The sequence below is a fragment of the Oryzias latipes genome, chromosome 5 (assembly GCF_002234675.1).
Source record: "Oryzias latipes chromosome 5, ASM223467v1".
In the NCBI taxonomy this organism is placed as follows: Eukaryota; Metazoa; Chordata; class Actinopteri; order Beloniformes; family Adrianichthyidae; genus Oryzias; species Oryzias latipes.
Genome location: NC_019863.2, coordinates 29,533,036 through 29,554,975, shown reverse-complemented (window position 1 = coordinate 29,554,975; position 21,940 = coordinate 29,533,036). Strand labels below are relative to the sequence as shown.

At 38.9% G+C, this 21,940-nt stretch overlaps 1 protein-coding gene across 4 annotated transcripts in view; it reads left to right on the top strand.

Moving 5' to 3' along the window:
• The window catches only part of LOC101172238 (calmodulin-binding transcription activator 1), a 69,550-nt gene that overhangs the window by 17,499 nt on the left and 30,111 nt on the right, over positions 1 to 21,940 (top strand). For all 4 annotated transcript variants that reach the window (XM_020703551.2, XM_020703552.2, XM_020703550.2 and 1 more), the window contains exon 4: positions 19,195 to 19,262. In XM_020703551.2, coding sequence (XP_020559210.1) covers positions 19,195 to 19,262 — 68 coding nt within the window. The remainder of the gene's footprint in view (positions 1 to 19,194; positions 19,263 to 21,940) is intronic.

The following is a 21,940-nucleotide window of genomic DNA, read 5'->3' as shown; positions in this document are numbered from 1 at the left end:
TTCTGTGTGGATTTTGCATGTTTTCCTTGTGCACAATGCTTAAAGGCCCACTCCAATGAACATGGTGTTTTTGGTGTTTTTAACATATTGCATTTTTCTCATGATGGAGGACACATTCTAAGAAAATTAACCTTACAATTGCATGGATATTCTTTAATTAAATTGTTGTGAATCAGGAGCACACAAAATATGATGTTTGTAAAAGCTTGTAGTTGCTACAATCGGCAGGCAACAATCTTCCTGCTCTGCTCCATTCTGATGCATCCGCTTGCAGAAAAATAGATCCATGAACGTCTTTGTTTTCCTGGTCTGAGCTGGAATCTGGCTCCAAACTATACGGCTGGATGGCTCTGATATTGCTCGTCATTTTTGTGGCACCGCTAATGTCAGGTTGGGGTTGTGAGGGGCTGTGAGCTAGCAGGAGACAGTTCCACTCAGAACTTAGAGGTCAATTTCTAAAGACCCACTGCTGCTCTGCAGAGACTGTCTAGAAAACCACACAGGTTTTTTGATTTGGGATAAGAACAGCATAGTTATGATTAAAAGACACAATGCTTTGAAAATAGATCAACAGAGGATCACAGTGTGAGTTTAAGAGTTTAATTTGAAAATCTAAATTAGAATCCCCACATCATAGAATCCCCTTAGAAGTTAGCATTTCATTGGCTGTTGTTATATTTGGCCCAGGAATTGACCGCCTGTCCTAAAACAGTTAGGACAGGCTCCAGGGTCCCATTTGACCCTAGGGGAGGCTGGAGCCTGTCTCTCTAGGACAAAACCAGCGTACTTTAGATCATGAGTGAATATTTGGATAAAATCCACTCAAAATAGGAGCTGTAAATGAATTGTTACTCTACATAACATCACGGTTTCTGTTTTTAGACATTTACAAGAAATATTTTGTATAATTGAACACTGCTGTGTATATTTTAATTAGCAGATTATAGATTTAGATATAATTAAGTTATATTAATTATAATTATATGTTTTGTAAGCAAAATGGTTTCCACTCAGTGTGTTCTTATAGCCAGCATGCAGAAGGGGAGACGATCCGGAGAAACATTTAAAAACCTTTTTTCCTTTTATAGATTTCTTTCTTTTTTTTTACCTGAAAGTCGTATCTGGTGTGTTTGTTCACATTATATTGGTTTATTTCAAGCAATAAAAAAACAAAAAGGACAGTAAAATAAAATAAAAATACAGAAATATAAAAAAAACTATTTGAGGTATTATATCATAAATTAATTGGGAAAAAAATAAAATAAAAGATGACATCTTAAGTCTTTGTTTATTTTACAGCTGAGGACTTAAGCGTCTGTGATTCTGGAGGTGATGATTCAACTGAGCTCATAAGCAAATAGTCAAATTAAAAAACAAAAACTTTAGTGAAGACTACATTTATATAGATTCATTGTATATTAGCAGATCCTTCTATGTCTTTCTTTGGGTTTTTTAATACAAATATACAAAGAACATATGAAACTGCAGCATTTTAAACAGCAAAAAACACGTTTGAGTTTAAAGACAAATGCAGAAAACATCTTTTCAAATCGGCTTTTTTAGGTTGTTTTGTTCTATCATAAGTGGATAATGGATTATTGCATAATATGCCAAAAAGAGGTAGACAGTACAAAGACAGATTAGGAACCTCTGATCTATCAGTCTTTGATCCTCAGCATCCTTAAGTCCCACTCACAGACACTGGTGGCTGCATCCAAGGCAACATAGATTTCTGCGTCTAACTGAAGGACACGCCGGCAGACAAGGTCAGGAATCAAACTATCAGTAATAATTCAGATTCTGCTTCACCGCCGGGCCAAACCCTCCTAAAAATATGTCAGACAGTTGTGTCAGACAGTTGTGTTACACCAAAACATCGTCTGATCTGATGCCCAGCTGTTTCTCTCAGAGTAGTTTTCCGTCTTTTGAGATTCTGTCAAGAAATCTGCTTTTGGGTAAATCAGATTTTTGTACATTCAAGCGTAAAATAACTCCCAGTCAGGTGAAATATAAAAGCCATGATTAAACTTTACAGAATTTTAAATATTTGACAAGTACATTTGTTAGTAAAGACTTGAGATTTCACGAGCAGATGTTTATTTTTTACACATTTTATGATAATCCCTATAAATTGATCCGTAACTCTATTATGGTTTCTTACTTCGTATCATCTTTTGGCCTATTTTCAATGATAATTATGTAATCATTATTATGATTATTTTTAGCAAAAATCAAAAAACCTGTTGTTTTCTAGAACACAATTTCTGCAGGGCGGCAGTTGAAGTTGTGGGCGGGACTGTTGCTGCTGAGCAACCCTGCCCGCTCTTTCCCTCACTGTTGCTGAGAGCTCTCTGTTGTTATGGAGCAGAGAGCTTGTGGCCCGCCAAGCATATTTTCTAAATCTCAAATAAAGTCTTTTTCAAACGTCATTTTTTTTAGCCCCCTCCTGATTCACAACATTTGTAATAAAGAAATACTCAGAAATGCAATTTGAATCTTAATTTTCTTTTTAAAGGTCCTCCATCATCAGAAAATGATGCAAAAACATGTTAAAAAGAAAATGTTCATTAGAGTAGGTCTTTAAAATATCCGTCAAATACTTAAAAAGACACTTAAAGGTTAATTTTATGTTTAATGAGGTGTTGAGGTTAGATTACAAGTTTTCTTAAAATGAGATATTATAAATCCAAGCGTGTTGTTCTTTCTTTTTTAAACGAAACTGGAAAGGAAATGTATAGTTGAAAAATGGAAGATTTGATGGATGTTATTATTTTCAAGGCAAAAATACAACATAATAACAATAAAGTAACCAAGACTGCTGCATTCCAAAATATAATATATCATCAGTATTATTTATTCAATGGTGTAGCTCTTCTGATTTTTTAATTCCTTTTGTAATTTCAATTATTTGCAATTAATAAAGACTTTACTATACTATTTTTTCCTAACTAGGAAAAAAGCACAAACAAGATCTGCTTTTCGAACTGTTTTAAAAATGTGACCTTAGTTGCTTTACGTTCTTTTATTGTTTCAAATCTCCCATAATAATAATTTTCACCTTTCTTTAGTATTCTTCTGCTCTACTGGATCTTCCTTCAAATCTCTGTTTGTCTCAGGAGTCAAAGGGGTAAATTGGATGCCTTCAGCCCTCTATTTACATTAGAACACAGTTGGAAGAGTATGGGTCTTATTATGCTGTGACTAGCATTTTCCACAAACATTATCCTGGAAATGTACACACTGACAAGATTTAGCCTGGGACGGATACACATTCACTGGTAAATATGCTGGTTTTCACATTTGCTGTGATATAAGGTGAGACATTTTGCTGTGCGTGTTGCACTTTCAGTATGAGTTATGACATCTGAGCAACTGCATTTAGGGGCCCACATCATGAGTCTGGTCTTTTCCCCCCTCGTCTTCAAACTGCAGCTAGATGGAGCATCACAGATTCTTCTGTCTCCCTTTCTTTATCTCCGTCGTCCTCCTGCTCCCTCTTCAGCCTCGCTGATGCATGGATTGTCTGCTCTCATATAGAATGTGCTTGTAAAAGTCATCGTAATCAGATTTCACTGATTCCTGGGGATTAAACAAGGTGGCATTTGTGCGTGGATGTATGTGTGAGCGCGCTCTTTTTTCTTGCATATGCAATATTAGCTGTGTACTACGACGGGTGCTGTAATGTGGCTGTGTCATTAGTCTAAGAGTGGCTCAGCTGTAACATATCATCCATCATTTTGGACTCAGAGGGGAAAACTATGTATAAGACACTGATGCTGAATTTGCATACCACTACAGTGGGCTGTATATTTAATTGCGTCAGTGTACGGTACAAAATAATAAATGATAAAATCCTCAAACCCCCTTTTTTTTAGTAACGCTACTACCAAGTAGCAATATCTGAAAGTATTTTACTTTGTTGAGAGGAAGGCAGAGTATTTGAGAATTTTACTTACAGTACATCAAAGTAGCATTACTATACAATAATTTCGTAAAAAGTCCAAATATTTACAGTAAAAAAGTCTCTACTCAGGTACAGAGTGAAAGTTTGAACAAATATCGTTTATGGGCAACTTGTGGAATCAACCAAAATGAAAAAATTATACTTATACAATTTACAATAATTTAACTACCAGAATAAAAAGGAAAATTATTTTATGTGTAGCTGATGGCCCAATATTTAACCCTTTGTTATCCTTTACTGATGATGCAATACAGTCTTTCCCCTTTCTAAGTTAAATTTGAATTTTTGATTTAACTGCAAGAAAACCAAAAAACAGAAATGTCTCTAAGTTTTTGAAAATTGTTTCTGGCTTCTGTTGAAGTCTCTTTATTGATTGACACTGATACTGTATCTAACTTAACTTAGATTAAGAAGTTAGGGTCTGAGAATTATTCTTATTTTAATGTTGATGTTTTGTTGTACTCTAAAAGCACCATGGAACAAAACAATGTGGTCTGGAAGGGCCAAATGCAAACGGGATAAGTTTAGGCTTCATGATGAGACAAAGAGATGCACATGCTCAACCAGACGTTGAGTAGGACAAGGGAAAGGGATTTTTCTGAAATCATCATAAATTGAAACAGAAGCTCAGATGTTTTTTTTACTGCAATGAATTAGTAAACAAACCCTTCAGCTCAGTATCCTTCAGAACTCAATATCACTTTTTAAGCAATGATTCTGGGAGTTAAACCTGCACCAAGCTCTACAACACAGAGAACCACTCAGCAGCTGAGAGAACTAAGAGTGGACACACTTCACACCTGTCCACAAGGAAACGGTCCAAAAAACCATCTCATGTCTGAGTTCATCTCCATGCTGGCGCAGTGTCGCTGCCACTGATTTTAAAAAAAATCTGTGCTGATCAGTTTTTACTGCAACTCTCTGATGTAGTTTACCATAACCTCTAACTGCAGTCTGGTATATTTACAAGGACCTGGAAAAATGTTGTCATCAAGCAAGTCTTGAAGAGCAATAATCTTGATGAAACAGTACAGGACAACTATTTCAAGCTTGCCAAAATTTTGGGAAATTCCTTAAAAAACATACAACATGGAAACTGGCCCTACCACAGTGGTGAATCACAAACGTCTTAAAAAAGAAAACGGGCAAATCTGAGAGGTGCATTTGATACATTTGGCCATGTGGTCCCACTGCAGGGACTAGACGTGGTATGCATCTTTAGTACTGCCATTTTAACCCTTGTGCTATCCTAGGCATTTTACCATTGGGAGTTGGGTCATCTAGACCCACTAGACAGTGCTCTGAGCCTTTTTTCTTCAATGATTTGTGATCTTCACTGGTGTCCATGGATTACATGAAATCTTTCAACCTTAATCCACCTTTGTCCTGGTAGGGAGAACGCGTCAATGTAAGGCAGGGGTCATCTAAGACAGGAGATACTCTGTTAAAATCAGTAGGTGTGGCTTTGTCTGAATTACCTCACTACTCCCCAGTTGGTTCATTACATAGAGTGTTCACAAGTTTCAGGGTGTCAGAATCTACTATTTCAAAATCCACTGCCCTGGACCTCCCAAAAGTCTTTAACCCTTGTGCTATCTTAGATGACCCCACCCGTACATTGATGTGTTATTCCTACCATGACAAAGGTGGATAAAGGTTGAAAGATTTCATGTAATCCATGGACACCAGTGAAGATCACAAATCATTGAAGAAAAAAGGTTCAGAGCACTGTCTAGTGGGTCTAGATGACCCAACTCCCAACGTTAAAGTGCCTAGGATAGCACAAGAGTTAAAAAACTTGCTTGTGTTGATGTTCACTAGAATGGTGAACATACACACTTTATCAGGTCCACCTTGCTAGTATGGGTCCCCTTTCTCCTTCTGAACTGCTTTAATGATTGGTGGCATAGATTCAACAAGGTTCTGGAAACATTCCTCAGACAGTTTGGTCCATATTCACATGACAGCATTACGCAGTTGCTGCAGATTTGTCGGCTGCACATCCATGATGCCGATCTCCAGTTCCACCACATCCCAAAGGTGATCTATTGGGTTGAAATCTGATGACTGTGGAGGTCATTTGTGTCCAGTGAACTCATTATCATCTCAAGAAACCAGTCCAAGATGATTTCAGCTTTATGACATGACACCTTATCCTGCTGGAAGTAGCCATCGGACGATGGTACACTGTGCTCAGAAAGGGATGGACGTCGTCAGCAACAGAACTCCGGTAGGCTATGATGTCAATAATTGGTACTAAGGGGCCCAAGGTGTACCAGAAAACATCCCCCACACCATTACACCACCACCAGCCCGAACCTTTGGTGCAAGACAGGATGGATCCATGCTTTCATGTTGTTGACACCAAGTTCTGACCCTATACCATCCCAATGTGGCAGCTAAAATCAGAATCAGAATCAGAATCACTTTATTTGCCAAGTACAGTGCATGTACAGGGAATTTGACTTCAGTGACCTGTGCTCTCGTGCAAACTAGCTAGGTATAGAAAGTGTGAGGGGTATGGCAAACAGAAGGATAAATAATAAAAAGAAGGTAGATATAAGGTGGCTGTATAAATAAATAAACATAACTAAATAGGAAATAAAAATAAAATAAAAAGGCAAAAAAATGCAGCAGTAGTAGTTCCAGTTTGGCAGTTTCTGTGATTGTTCAGTGTTCTTGAGTGGTCCGGAGTCAGGAGTTCATCAGAGTGACAGCTTGGGGGAAGTAGCTGTCTTTGTGCCGAGTGGTTTTGGTGCGCATTGTCCTAAAGCGCCGCCCATGTCCAGACTTGTCTGACCACACAACCTTATTCCAATCTCCTATTGTCCAGTTTTGGTGAGCATGTGTGAATCCAGGCTAGATGTCTAGGGGTTATCGCGGACTTTTACTTTAACAATGACATAAAGTAATAAGAGAGGTGTCCAGGCCTTGAGGGCCGGCCCCCTGCTGGTTTTCCAGGAATCCTGCCTTATTTGCTGCTGATTACCTGGATCAGGTGTGTTTAGCCAATTAGGAGCTTCAATGGCAGGTTTGCCGAAAAACTTGAACATTAAATTTTTATTTTGTGTTTTACATTTGTCCTTTTCTTTTGAATTACCTTGTGGGTGAATTGTGCTATAAGGATGAAATAGTCTTATCTTACCTCAATTTATATAAAATTCAAAAGTAAAGACTTACCCTTCTGTTCCAGCAAAGGTAATATGTTACTGTGATCCATTACTTTTGTAATGAGTTACTCCTGACACTGGTCGGTAGCATGCATAATGTGGCAGTATGTTTGTAGAAAGCTTGCCAGCAAGCAAGCTTTAGGTTAGTGTAATCTGCAACATCAGCAAGACTTTTCCAGCGAGACTCTGAGCTTCACTCTCTGCCTGCACGAAGGTGTCATTGCATGTTCAAGCAGAAAGTCACAGTCCATTTCAGTTCATATGAGGTGGAAAGTTACCAGGACAGCCCAGAAGGCAATGACTGATGTATGTCTCCTTTTCAATCTCTAAAAGTGCATTAAATTAGCAATTATTTCATGGCTTGGCTAGAGCTCTACACATCTAATGGATGGAAAACAAACAGAGTGAAGCAAACAAAATGTCTCCCATGGACAGATTGATATGCCAGCTATCTGGCTTAAACTGTAAAAATGCTGGTTATTTCCTTTTGAAGTCTCCTTTTTTTATTTATATGTGATTCTTACATTCTGCAGAGGTAAAAGTTAAAGATAGCATGTATGCATGGCGCCCACAGCGTGAGTCAGAGCACTTGAAACACAGTGCATCATCCCTGCAAACATTATATGAAAAGGAGACCCTTTGGATGATACTGTACACTTACAAACAATCAAGGGCAAGCATATTTTCCCACATCCTTGGAAGCATCGGTTCATGTACTTAGGCAGCAAACGCATGAGCACAGCGTGTCCTTCAAACTGTGGCTTCAGGCAATCCGAAGTTGTGGAGAAGTCTCAGGATTTTAACTTTGAATTGAGAATAAAAAAATTTTTTATTTATTTCATTTTTTATGTTTGTTTTTTTTACTCCAATGTGCCGACAGAAATGTTGGACTCTGTCCAAGTTCTGCTTGTCCTGAGATTCAAAAACTCAATTATTTAAACACAAAAACACTGATTTTTTTATAGACGAGAGAAAGGAAAACTTTAAGGAAACCAGTTAATTTTTTTATTCCCGTCTTGGTTCAGTTTGTCCTTTACGGCTTAACTGTCAGGGATATTAGAAAAAAAAACACAATAAAGGGAAGTCCAAGAAGTTGACAAGATTAAATGCCATTCTTAAGTTTGCTGTGAGTGTTGCTCAACATTTCCTGAAGTTCTTAGTGCATTATCAGAGCAAAGAATATATTTGGCAGCCTTTTATTAAGCCAACGGCGGATCACATAGACTATCGCAATACCCTGAAAGAGTGAGTGCAGGTCTGGCGCCCCGGGCTTTGTTCCAGGCAGACAAATCAAAAAGTTCATGACATAAAGGTGTGTCATGGTGGAGGGGCTGATGCCTCCTAATAACACCTGTCCAAGTTTTTAAACTTTTTTTTTTATTGCAAATCCCTTTTTTAATGCAAACACAAGAATCCAGAATACGTGTACATCAGGAGTTTTAGTTTGCCATATTGTTGTTGAGGCTTGAGAGGAATTAAATATGTATAGCTTCAACATGGATGACTGAAAGTTGTGTGTTTTTTCCACAAACAACAAACAAATGACATAAAATCTTTATTTGGAAGAAACAAACAGAATACTGGATTGATTTCTTTTACTTTTTCTCAGAGATGGAACTCCACGTGAGCTCCAGGAGTTAACTAGATTTGTTTGTTTGTACTCAAATGGAGCTACAGTCATATTTGCTGAGAAGCCACACACATGTTCTGAACAGGTGTGCTAACACACACGTGTTGCCATCCTTCCTTGCTTGAGGAGGAGACAAACCTAAAGATCGCCACAGAGACCCATCTTTCAAATTTATTCATTAAACTCCCAAATGCTCCCCTTAACGAATGTAATTAGAATATGGTAATGAGAGAGGGCTGAACCAGGGAGTGTTATAATACGCTTAGCAGCACAGAGGAAAAAGGAGAAGGGGGAGAGATGGGAGGAAATGGAGAAGGGGAGCTGGAGTAAAGGGAAACAGAGAGACTGACTGACAGGGTGCCAATTTATGTCTGGTTGTAAACAAGTATTTATGCCAATGAAAGGTGGCACACGCTTACTTTCACCCTCCTACCCCCCCCCCCCCTTCCGCCTCGCCTTGTGTCTGAAACTCACCATCCCTCCTTAGCACACCAATCTTCAATAATCACAACACCAGCGGTTGCGTAGCAGAAAGAGCCTCCGAGTGCCAAGTGACTCACAGCGAGATGAGGCATGGGTTAATGCAACCGCCGGAGACTTCTTCACTCAAGCAGCTCCACCACCACCTTACTTCTGTCTGTTCTGTTTTGTTTTACCTCCCACCGGCAAAATAACTCGCATTAATCATTAGAGATTGCAAATTACACACACACGTGACCTGGTGTGTGTGTGTGTGTGTGGTGCATGTGTGTACCCTTTTTTTATTGTTAACTTTGTTGGTAGCTTTTGAGGCCTCTGACAGGCTTTATCCGAAACGCCGTGGCGCAGCGAGGGATCCTGGCATTGTGTTTGACACCGCACACCTGTTGCCGTCTTTGATGTGCTCACCCTCCCTGCTGAGAAAAAGGGGGCTGTCTCCTCAAATGCAAATACAAGGCAGGAGGAAGAGGACAGGTAAGGTACATGAGAGAGGGGGAAGTCTTTAGAAAAGGGATGATTGATGCCCCCCAGGTGGATTGAGGCCGACTCTTCCGTCTTCTCAGGTCTTTGTTGAAAGAGTTTGTGCTACTTTCAGTTCTTTGAGCGAGTATATGTGTGCTGCCACCTTCACCGTTTGGACCTCTATAAATTGAGGGATGGTGGGTGTGTGTGTGTGGGGGGGGGGGGCTTTAGGTGGTGGGAAGTGAAGGGGAGCAGAAAGTAAGGAGGTCAAATCGAACATAGAGAAAATGAAAGAGATGAGACACTGACTTTTTCTATTATAAAGCCGTCACTCAGGTGGGTGTTAGCGTCCGCGGAGACTCATCAGAGGCAAAGTCTCTCTGGACCTGCGCATTTGTGTGGAAGTGCTCCTGGTCATGGCTGTGCATCCTTTGCTTGCTTGTACGTACAAATGCGGCATTCATGTGTCTGAGTCTCTGTGACGGGGCCCCAATGAAGGTCAGACCTATTCCTGCGCTGATAGACTTTTATTCTGTGTATTTGCCTGTGGAACTGTGCACGTCTTCATGCGTGTCGCCATGAGAACAAGAACAGAGACAAACAAAGCCGGGACAAGTGATGTATTTATTTAGGTTTTCTCTCTCACTCTCTCCACCAAGTGACTTTGTCTATAAAAGGCATATTTTGTATTCATGTGTGTGCAGGTCTTTTGTGGAAATGTTGGTTTGTGTGATTCTCAGAGTGTGATGAGGTGTTTATATGATAAACACAAGGCAAGCTTGAGAGGAATTCTGATCAAGGGCTTTGCAACAGTTGTTATGGAAACAGTATCAAGCAGTTGAATTACCCAGTGGAGGTAAAATAAGGGCTGTTGAAGTAAAACACAGTAGGAAATGCTTTTTTAAATTCTTTTTATGCACATTGTTTTTAAAAATAGACTAAAGCCAATTAGTGATTTCCTGTCATTTCTCACTAAACATTGACCCAGACTTTGTTCGTGCTTGTTATATACCTCATTCATATGTCTCTTTAGATGAACGTTGAATGTCTGATGTAAATGTTTTAAAGTTGAGTTGACTGCTGTTAGTGTGAAATTAACAATTATTCACTCTTTAAGAATATTGCAGGACGTTTCTCTTGTCCCCCCAATATTTTGGAATTATTGTCCACATAATTCCGAGTTGCTACAGCAGCCACATGTGGTTTCTTCACCCTTGACCCAGAAAGGGTTAAACTTTAAACCAACAACCTTGCAGTGAAAGTTGGGATTTTCAAGGTTAGCCACGACTGAGGTAATCACCACTGAAATGCTGTGGAGCAAGTGAAGGACACAAGCGGAAGAAGGGAGCGAAAAATGTAATCCAGATCTAGTTTTACTCAGCACAAACAGATAAAGATGGGACGATGTACATAAAATACAGAACATGGAGCAACACAAACATAGTAAAACAACATTATTTTAGGCCACAAAGAACAGAAGCAGTGGGAATTCATTGTTTGTTGTTTGGTTGCTTTTCTACAGGTATGTCTTCTGTATTAAAGGTTTATGGCGTAACGGCCAAACTGCTGGGTTAAATTAGATTCAACACTATTTTCTAAAACCTTTTCTTATTTTTGTTTGGTATTGATTGGTTTCTTTTTAATTTTCAAACACAAAAAAGATTTATAAACATAAAGGAGTGGGTAGAAGAAAAAAATCTAATTAATTTCATCCCCTAAACTTACAATATTGTATAAATATTCTCAATGACTAAAAAGAAATTACAGAAAAAACAATACAAGCATTAAAAAAAAACAGTGTCCCATTTGGCTTCTTATTATCTAATATAAATATTTTCAAGTGTGTGTTTTTTTTAAATTGTGTAGCATTTTACTTCATTTTACTACTCTCCTCCATGTTATTCCACAACCTCACCCCATAGACAGAAATCCACAAATGACTTTTTGTAGTTGATATCTTTGTAAATATTCTCTTTTTGTTCCCTGAAACACTTCTGGAGAAGTAGTTTTTTTTAGCTTTATACATTTTCTGCGTATTTTATTACATATGTAACCTTTGGTGATTTTGATTTAGAATAAAACCCTGATGTGTTCAAAATATCCGACTTTATGAATTATTCTTATGGCTCGTTGTTGTAAAATGCATAGTGTCGGGTGGGTTAGTGGGTGTTTCCCCAGTCCTCAGTACCATAGTTGAGGTTGGTCAGTACTAGCACCCAATATAATAATAGTGCAATTGAGAGAATATTTAACCATTTCTTAGTTTCCTTATATTTCTTGATATTTTTTATCAACATTTTTAACTTGGGTTTTGGATGGATGAGATTTAAACTGAGGAAAGGTTAAATAATCAATGAGAAAATTAATTTTTGCAACAAAAACTTCACAGTAACAGAGTTTTGCTCAAAAAAAGAACAAGAAATTGCCAAATTTTTAAATCAGATTTTTGTATTTGATAAATTGACATGACATTTTCTAAATGATGAACGATTGGATTGGATCAATCGAATTTTTTTTTACCTTACCATGTATTTAACACAGAAATGCTAATAAGGGTCTAATTTCTAAATGATTATTTATGCTTTTTTTTGCTGACTCTCTATGTGTTTGAGAAAAAATATCATTCTTTTATAGGTTAGCAGTCAATCCAAGAAAATCTCTTTTTGAAATTGTTAAACTATTCTGTACATTTAAAAGATTTCAACTATTTGTTTTTATTGGTTTATTTCGAACATTAATCGTAGACAATACAACAAAAAACACACATATTTTAAATTATATTCAGAAATAAAAACATGCACTGATCAGAAAAAAAACATAATTAACAAAAATGTAAGCAGAAAATAACTTTAATTACAAAAAGGTTTTTTTTTTTGCAGTAATGCATACAATACTCAACCAGGTCACATTATGTTAATTAAGTACAGCGATATTTAACTAAAGTTATGTAGATTTTGATTATTAAAGCTGTCCAAAGACCATCAACCTGCAGATGGAGTTTCAAATGTCAACCCAAACTAATTTAAAACACCTCACCTACTTTCTTTTTATTTTATCTCCACTTTCTATCAAGGGCACCAAAACAATGTTCACAGGGCATGGGGACACATGCAACCCAGCAATTAGTGATGGCACTCATAGGAGTAAGCTGAAGCATGGTGTTGTTTCACAAAGGACGCAAAGGAGGCTGAGGCGCATGCCATTACCGAGCTGCGTACATGGTTTAAAACAAAACATTTCCTCTGTGCAAAGTTTGATATTTTACCGTCTCTCAAGACCAAATGTGTCCTTTTGTGATCATCATTAGGCCACACTGTTTGGACCGTCAACAGCAAAGCCAAGAAAAGAGAGCACTTGTTTTTTTTCTCTTAACTTCTTTGCCTGGAGAGGTTGCACAAAGCACCAGAGAACACTTGCAGATTTTTCTCCCAAAAAGCTGTTGGTCTGAATTCATTAAAAAAACTAAAATGCCTACAACTTCACCACATTTGTGTACTTGGTTGCAGGGAGCGGTATGCTGAGAGCTGATAGCACTTTACCTCCAGTGTTTTCAGGCTCTTCCCCATTTCTTGGCAGACAACGGAGCCTTTAAAAAAGACATGTGTCTGCACATTCACACTGGGTTGGGATTAGGTGCTGTATAAATAAATAAAGGTAAAGTAAAGGTACGTGTCTAAAAGTCTGCAATGAAGGGAAACCAATTAGATTTTCATACTAGATGTAGTACTTTCTGTTTTTTGACAAAAGGCAGTTTAATCATGTATTTATTTACATTTTTGTCCATGAAATGTAAAAAATATACTGAGAAAAAGAATTAACAATAGTTTATAGGTGAAAATCATGTATTTAATGAAAACTGAAGTAAAACGTAAAAAATTAATAAAATAGGGAGTCAGTAAAAATGTTAGATACTGCAAGTCAGATATAGTTAGCTAGTTAGAAGTCAGATACTACAGAGCCCTAAAGGGACTTAAAAGTAAACAAAAGTTAGTACTGTTTTCTGCTGACTGGACCTAACTGGTGTGCACCAATTAGTTCAGACGCGTATCAGAACTTCTATGTCCATTTAGGAGCTTCGTAAGATGCTTCCTAACAACATAGTTTATTATCAGGATTAGTGTCGCATCACAGAGAAGGATTTTTATAGACTGAGGTTTTCTAAAAGTCAATGAAGCATCATCCTTAACAAAAGTCTGTGTCACACAGCCACTATGAACCTTTTTCCACATTTTCCATGAATGAAATTTTGGTCTTTCATGATACATGTGTGATATATGTATTTCATAAGTGCTTCTTATGTTTATCGTTCGTCGATGTGCGCAGATGTCCGTCGAGGGATTTGAGCTGTTCATAACATTTGGGCAGTTGAGAATTACGCAGTTTATGCACATTTCACTGTTACACAAGAACAAGCAGGTGGCTGCTTCCAAATGCAGCAGGTTTATTAGCTCAGCTAAAAGTCCACAAAGCTAAATCAGGGTCAGGCAGGCGGGGGTCAATAACGAGCATGAGAGGATCAAAGGAGAAACGGGAGAAGTTAGGGTTCGGGTGAGATTTGGGGCAAACGGAGTCAAATACAGAACAGTGCCAGGAAATCAGAAGATCAGGCCTGGATATAACGCTCGTTAACGAAAGAAGAATGGTTAAAAACCATTTTTCAGTGCTTAAGTATGCTTTGATTGATCGAGTGAAATGAGAGTCAGGTGTGCGGCTTCCAGGAAGTGTGCGCTGGGGTTGCTGGGAGATGTAGTGTGGTTAGAACTCTGGAGATGGTTCCCGCTGGTGACCAGAGGGGGGAAAAGAGCTCTGACTTCTGACACACAGATTTAATATGCAGTTAATACGTGTATCCTAAACAATTGCGAGTGATTTCTGCAAGATGTGTACGCAAATTTGTGGCTTTCCACGACCGTTCTACGTATGTGTATGTACGGACATACATACAGTCATACACGTATCACCGGTGTACACCTTTTATATCACGTATATGATACACGTTACATGTTAAAGTTAGGTAATTAATGCATGAATCACTAAAGAAATGTCATATTAACAGTGCAATGTATACATGTAATGTCCATGTAGAGTCAAATGTGACCAATTTTCCCCCATGTAATGTGCGCAAATTGTACTAAGCGGCAGTGTGACACGGCCTCCAGGTACTGATATTCTCATTCTGTAAACTAAAACCTAAGAAGGCGTGGTGTTTACTTTTTATGCCTCCTTAACTTTAGAATAAATACTCAGAAATGTAATTTTAAATACACCCTCCATCTTTAGTAAAATGTCACAAGAATATGGCAAAAACACCATTTTCATCAGAGTGGGTCTTTAAAATAACTAGTCAATCATCTCTTCGTAAAACAACCAATAACCATATTATATAACATTAAAATACAGTAACAAAAATAAAAAATGTATATATAAACCAGAAGAGTCTCACAATAATACATAAATGTAAATAATACAAATGTAAAAGATATACAATAAATTAACAATTCGACTGACTAAACCATGTTAATTTTCTTTTCTGGTATTTTATGTTTGTAATTAGTTAGGTCAATACCATTGCAGTGTTTGTCCAGCTAAAGGAATCCAAATCCTGAAATCTTTCTCCTTTTGAGTCTTTCCTTTTTCTTTTTCTTTTCCTTTGACCTATGATGTTATCCACCAGGCTCAAGGAGTGGAGCGTAGAAAAAAAAAAGTTAGGATGTAGCATTTGAAAAAATTCAGATGCACCCACAGTCCTTATTCCTGCCTGCCAAATCTCACCTGATTAAAAAAAAAAAAAACACATCTCACTATCTGGAATCTCCAGAGCCGATTAGCTGAGTTCTGTGTGTTGGAGAACAGAAACGTATACGGGCAAAGATTCGCTCAGATACAAGAAACATTTCCGTCGTATGGAGATCTTGAGTCCATTCCAACACCTTAATTCAGTTCTCCTGCGTCAGGCTTTCTGTTCTCTTCTGCTTCTGACCCAGTTTCAACCGAGCTTTAGCTGTCAGACAGATGGCCCCATAATACAGTAAAAAAAAACTGTTTATACAGGTCATGGTCAACCCAATGACTGCAAGATCCACAAGTCATATAAGTGAAAAACAACTCAGTCCTTTATCGTTTTACTTTTACATTTTTTTAGTCCCAAAATGTGGCATTGAACTGTAATTCTTTCTATATTTTTGACCATTTGACAGCCTGACAGGATACATTTCCGGGAGACGAGTTGAGTTTTTAAAATTGTGACTAACCTTTCTCTCTGTTGAAAGTTGAACCCCACATTGATTTTAAATGACCTTAACTTGATGGAGGGCAAATGTTTCTTCTATAAAATCACTGCTGTGACTGTGGGTTTTTTTCTTCCTTTGGTGTTGCACACACCAGAACGCTGCAGAAGACCAGCAAACTGTCAAAACTATTGGTTTCACAGAGGTGCTGACACGTGCTCATGGGTAATTTATCACGTGCATCATATTAACAGGACCTGCTGCATCTCCACAACAATTGGAAAGACACATAATACCCTAAAAAAAAAGGACTTGACATTTTTGCTGATAAAAGGGCTTTTAAACAGTTTTTACCCACTACTTTACGGTTTTGGTTTAGCTTATGTGGAAGTATTACTTGTCATTTGGCGTTGTTTGTTTCTAGTTTTTAATTATCTGGCTTTAAAAATCTGATCATTTATATTGTTTTCTGACACAAACAAGATAGAAAGTGTATTCTCCTTTCCACATGACTGCTTGTGAATGGGGTGAGAAGAGACAACGCTGCAGAAGCCCACATCATAATAACAAGAGCAAAGTGATAACAGATAACATTTTAGATAGTACCTGTCAACATCCGACACCAACAGGCTTATTCTGGGAAGAAGTGGAGGTGCTTAGAAGCAAATTGTAGCATCAGCAGACCTCTCCTGGCGAATGGTGGCGCACTTTTTCCCCCCTGAACGTGCAAGGGGCTGCCGTGCTCAAGTGAAAGTCAGAAATGTATTGTATAGTTGAGAAGGACATTTAAGTTTTACCTCCTTCTCTTTCAAAATAAACGGCGCAGTGCCAAACGATTTGTGGAGTGAGCCCGCGGCAGCTTTCATTGGAGGCACTTCGAATGGATGTGACAGTTCCAGTTTCACATACAGCTCTGTTTTCCCTGGATCTCTGTCAGGGTGATGCTCATCATTAGGCTTCAAACGTGCACACTCTCGCTCACAAACCTGCACACAGACTCCTCACCATGCATTTCCTCTGGAAATCACCCGTCAGGGTGTTTTGCGTGTCTACACGTGTATATGTGTGTGTCCGTGTCTGTGCCACCAGTTTCTTGGAGGGAAATGGTCTCAGTGATGCGTGAGTGGGAGGCTGATTTCCCCAACTGCGGCGCACGCTCCAATCTAACTTCCCACTCATGCTCTCTGCTTTGTTGGATTTTTCTTAAGTCACTTTCTTTCATGCACACACACTCATAGACAGGACTGGGTGTGTGCTGTGCAGCGAGTGTGTGCATGCCTTCATCTGTGCCTATCACAGTGAATTATTCCCACACAGACATCCAGAACGTCTGGGTTTCTGGACTACATCCCTGGAGCAAGACGCCCATCACTGCCCTTGTGTTCATGACACACGCTTGTGCACACTACCACGTGCACCTATGCATATGTGCACGTACCCTCACTGGCAGTATTCCTGAAGGTTTAGGGTGTCACAGGGCGTGCTCACAGTGCTCCATCATTTGTTTCCACTGGGACAATAACTGTGACTTCCTGCAGGATCGACCTTCACCAACTCACTTCTGTCACTCTTCCCGTTGGTGTGTGAGTGGCAGCATGTGTGGACCATGACTTGTGTGTGTTTGTGTGGGTGTGTTTTAGAGTGTGTGTCAGGCAGCCGTTTCAGCTGACTCCTCTGTTTCAGGCTTTTTAATGGCTCTTATGGGGCAGGCCTTTAATTGCAAGTCTCTTTCCCTCCGTCTTAATCCTCCCATCCTTCTGTCTCTCCCAGACCCTCGTTTCCTCTCTTCTTCTCCTCTCTCCTCCCGCCTCCCACTGGCTGACAGTCACTAGGGGAGACCGAGTACCTGGCCGGAGCTGTGGAGGCTGTATAGGATATTGACTTGCTGCAGAGTGGTTTGGGAGTAGGAGAGGTGGCTGCCTGTCACAGCTAATGAATAGATGCATAAATGAATGGGGCACTTTGTGTGTGTTGGTGTGTCTGTTGTGCCATGGCATGGCTAAGAGATGCGCCTGGATGCAGACATATGAGTAGTTTTATAGACATTACCACCAGCCAACTTGGTAGTGATAATTATTAAGGGTGTGATAACAGTCTCTCCCTCCCACACACACACATATACATATATTAACAGTGCAATAAATTCAGAATAAGGCTCTTGGGGGCTGGGACGCCAGGATCAAATGGAGGATACTAAAAAAACAATCCAGTTAAGTGCCAGCACCCTCCAGCTGCTCTCTTTTTTTTGTTTCTTACTTAATTTCCTCCCTTCTTTTGTCTGGTCAGGGTCATGTCTTGTGCCATTTTGCAACAAACACCTGAACGCACACATATACACACTGAGGGAGAAGTGACAAAGAAGAAGTCTGGAGAGGAGAGTGTTGATGTGAGAGGGCAGATGAAGGAGTGCCGGAGTGTTGATGTCTTCCTCACTACTGCTTTGTGCAGTATTTCAAACACTGATTGCCTTAAGAGGACAATTTACATTTCACAGTGTTTCACAACAAGTGGCTGAGATGGGAGTTTGCAACAGACAGACTGAGATGCTCTCGGAAGGAGGGAACTAAAGGTGAGAAAGTTCACCAGGCAAAGGAAGAAAGGCGAAGCGTCACAGGAAAACTGAAAAACAGCAGCTCTGAACAATAGTTTCTTCTGGAGTTTCCCTTTGTCTATGGGTGCGTATGGACATTGTGTTTTCACCTCTCTTGCTACAGTGCACCTGTATGGTTTAAGCTTTCATTTTCTTTACTGGATTCATATGAGTGTGGAATAGGAAACGAAACACTGTACAGCAGAGAGGAAGGCTGAGGAAATGGAAGGAGAGCCTGAGGAATTAAAAATCAAGTTAGGAGTTATCTGACGGGAAACTGGGAAACTGCAGAGTACAAGAAAACTTTTCCTATCAGTGCACTCACAGATAGTGTATATGTCTGCACCCCCTGTGTGTGTGTGTGTGTGTGTATTTGTACAGCAAGTGTGTTTAGCAGATAGCTTTTCCTTCCCAGCGGAGGGAGACATCAGTGTGTCGGTGAGTGTGATTGGCCGTCGGCCCTGAGGGTCTCTCCTATGTCTCTGTCTCCTAACTGGCTACTGTGTGACCAATCGGTTGCCCAAGCCTCACCATGGCAATCAGATAGCGACACTCTGTGTGGGAATCGGCAGGTCATCTGGAAATACTTGTTATGTTTTATCTTGCGCTGACACTTTCTGAAGGACACACACACCGTTATAACCGTTGTGTATTTTCTCCATCTTTCCTAGGAGATTGCTGCGTATCTCATCACTTTTGAGAAGCATGATGAGTGGCTTACAACATCACCAAAAACCAGGTGAGGAGATGTTCGTGTCCATCATGTTCTGCGGTTCTTGATTGTTGGTGAACTTCCAATGGCTTCACCACATTTTTCCTAGAAGTCACAAACCTTGATAAATAAATAATACATGATATATATAAAGATTTTCATCATTTATTAAGGAAAAAGTCCAGTAGTCATATATAATTTAAAGGTAAAAACGAAAAAGAAGTGAATTTGTAAGAAATGTGATGATAACGTAAGCTTGTGAGCTTGTATTTTGTTTAATCTAATAAACAGACCTCAATTAAAGACTGAAGTGCACTCGATGTGCTTGTGGAGTCCTGAATGGCATAGATTAAGTTCAAAATCAGACGTTTGAGCCTGGAAAATGCCTGAAGCCATCTCAGTTTGAACTCAATGAAAACACAGTCAGACAGATTGAGCACCACTGGAATAAACTCAGGACCAATCTTGCACCTCTGAGGAGCGCTTTTGGGAAAAAAAAGAAAAAAACTGCAGCTGTGAGCCAAGTTACAAGGAACCCACCTTTTTACTTCAGGAGGCCACTAACAAACGAAAGGTGACCAAAAAATTGTGTCGTAAACAGCCAAGTCAATATAATATGATGAGATACATGTAAGGGATAATGCCCAACGAGGTGTCCATTATCAGAAACGAATGGTCTTCACAGAAAAACAGCCTGACGGTTTCTTCCATTAATCTCTGATAATGGACACCTTGAAGGGCATTACCCTGCCTATAAAATGGCAACTTACAAAAGAAATGTGTTTTTAAATAATTTTAGTGCTTTCTTCTTGTTAATTTTAAGGCTTAACTCGCTTTTTCACAAAAAGCCGACTATTTGATATGTGGTGCAACGCTTTGACAAGGTAATGGCCTCGAATGCAGCGGCAAAGGAAAGCTGATCGTGATGATGGGTTCAAAATGGCGTCCGTTTAGAGGGAAGGTTCCCCTATAACCGCTTGTTTTTGTTCAAATGAAGCAAATGTTTGTTCTAAAGAAGTCTAAACTCCAAATAGTTCAATTCCTCCTCATGTATTTTTTTCCTCCTTCTTGGATTCTTTTTCCTCTTTCTCTTCTGCTGCATCACAGTCTACAAAATGATGAAATTAACCAAACCGATTAAAGTAAACGATAAAATTACCCATCTTTTTTACTCCTCCTGTTTTGATTTTCTGCAAAATAAGATATAACAACCTGTTTTTCAAGGTGTGGTATATTACTTTTTAATTCACACCCCACAGCCAATCAGAATCGAGTATTAACCCAGACCAGGGTATATAATATAATATAATATAATATAATATAATATAATATAATATAATATAATATAATATAATATAATATAATATAATATAATATAATATAATATAATATAATATAATATAATATCATATCATATCATATCATATCATATCATATCATATCATATCATATCATATCATATAATGTTTTTATTACTAGAAAATAAAGTTGTCCAATCAAAACATTTTTCAAATCCACCAAAAACTACATTTCCCTGAGCCCCACCCCTTCACATTTGGCACCATTGAAATACCTTACATGTCCTCTGTAGATACTAATAAGAGCTAATTCAGTAGAATGCAGTGGTTGGGTTCAGGAACATCTTCTACAGAGGACACATTTACATTGCTGGTAGTCAGGAGGTTAAAATATAAAATAATGTTGTGTAGCTGCATTCATCTGTGGTTTCTTATGTAGTTGTAGGTTTTCTTTTTTGTGACTAAAGGGTGTTCCTAATGGATATAAACATTGAGGCAAGTATTATTGACCAGAGACTTATTTAATCAGTGACTGATGTTGGTTTAATCCCATTGACTGACTGCTTGTTTTTGATTAAATCTTTAGTGATGCACGCCGACCGTCCTCCTCCTGCTAACAGCCTGCTATACATGTAGAGAACACACTAGAACATGGTTTGACAGTAAAGTACCCAGTCAGCTGGAAATGAAGTATTAATGAATGTAAATGTATTAGTATAACTGATGTATAATTCAGATATAGGAGGTTGGGGGGGGGGGGGGGGGTGAAGGGAGGGGGACGTATGTGTTTGTAAGGAGGGGTGTGAAAAGGAATTCACATGCCAGAACTGAATATTCATTGATCTGAAAGAACCATAAGTGGCTCTTTTCCAAGAATGGGGAGTGGATGGAGCCAGGAAAGAGGGATGGAGGGAGGAGGAGGAATAAAAGAGTGGAGAAAAGGGCAAGTTGAATTATTGATGAATGCCTTATTGACATTTGCTTTAGTTAATACAGATCTAGGTATATATACTGTGAAAAGGGAATAAGAATGAAAAAAAGCAAGAAAAGAAAAAGAAAGTAAAGTTGAGCAAGTGCATGTTATGACACCATTTCTGAATACTGACATTGCTGAAAACCTGAAGCCAAGCCGCTGTGATTTATTTATTTTTTTCTATTGTGCCGGCTGAAGGACTCTTACCAGGAGCACCCAGGGGCCACCAGCACGGTTTATGTTGTGGATGGATTTTTCATTGATTGGTTTTGCTGCTGTACAGCCTCAGCCTCCTAACAGAAGCCGCAGCAGCAGCAGCAGCAGTCATACTGGTGTTATTGAGCAGCAGTTAGATATAATCCTATTTACACATGACACGAGGCGCGATTAGAACAGATTACAACTAATCCCATCAGATGGAAAGAGCTCAGCTA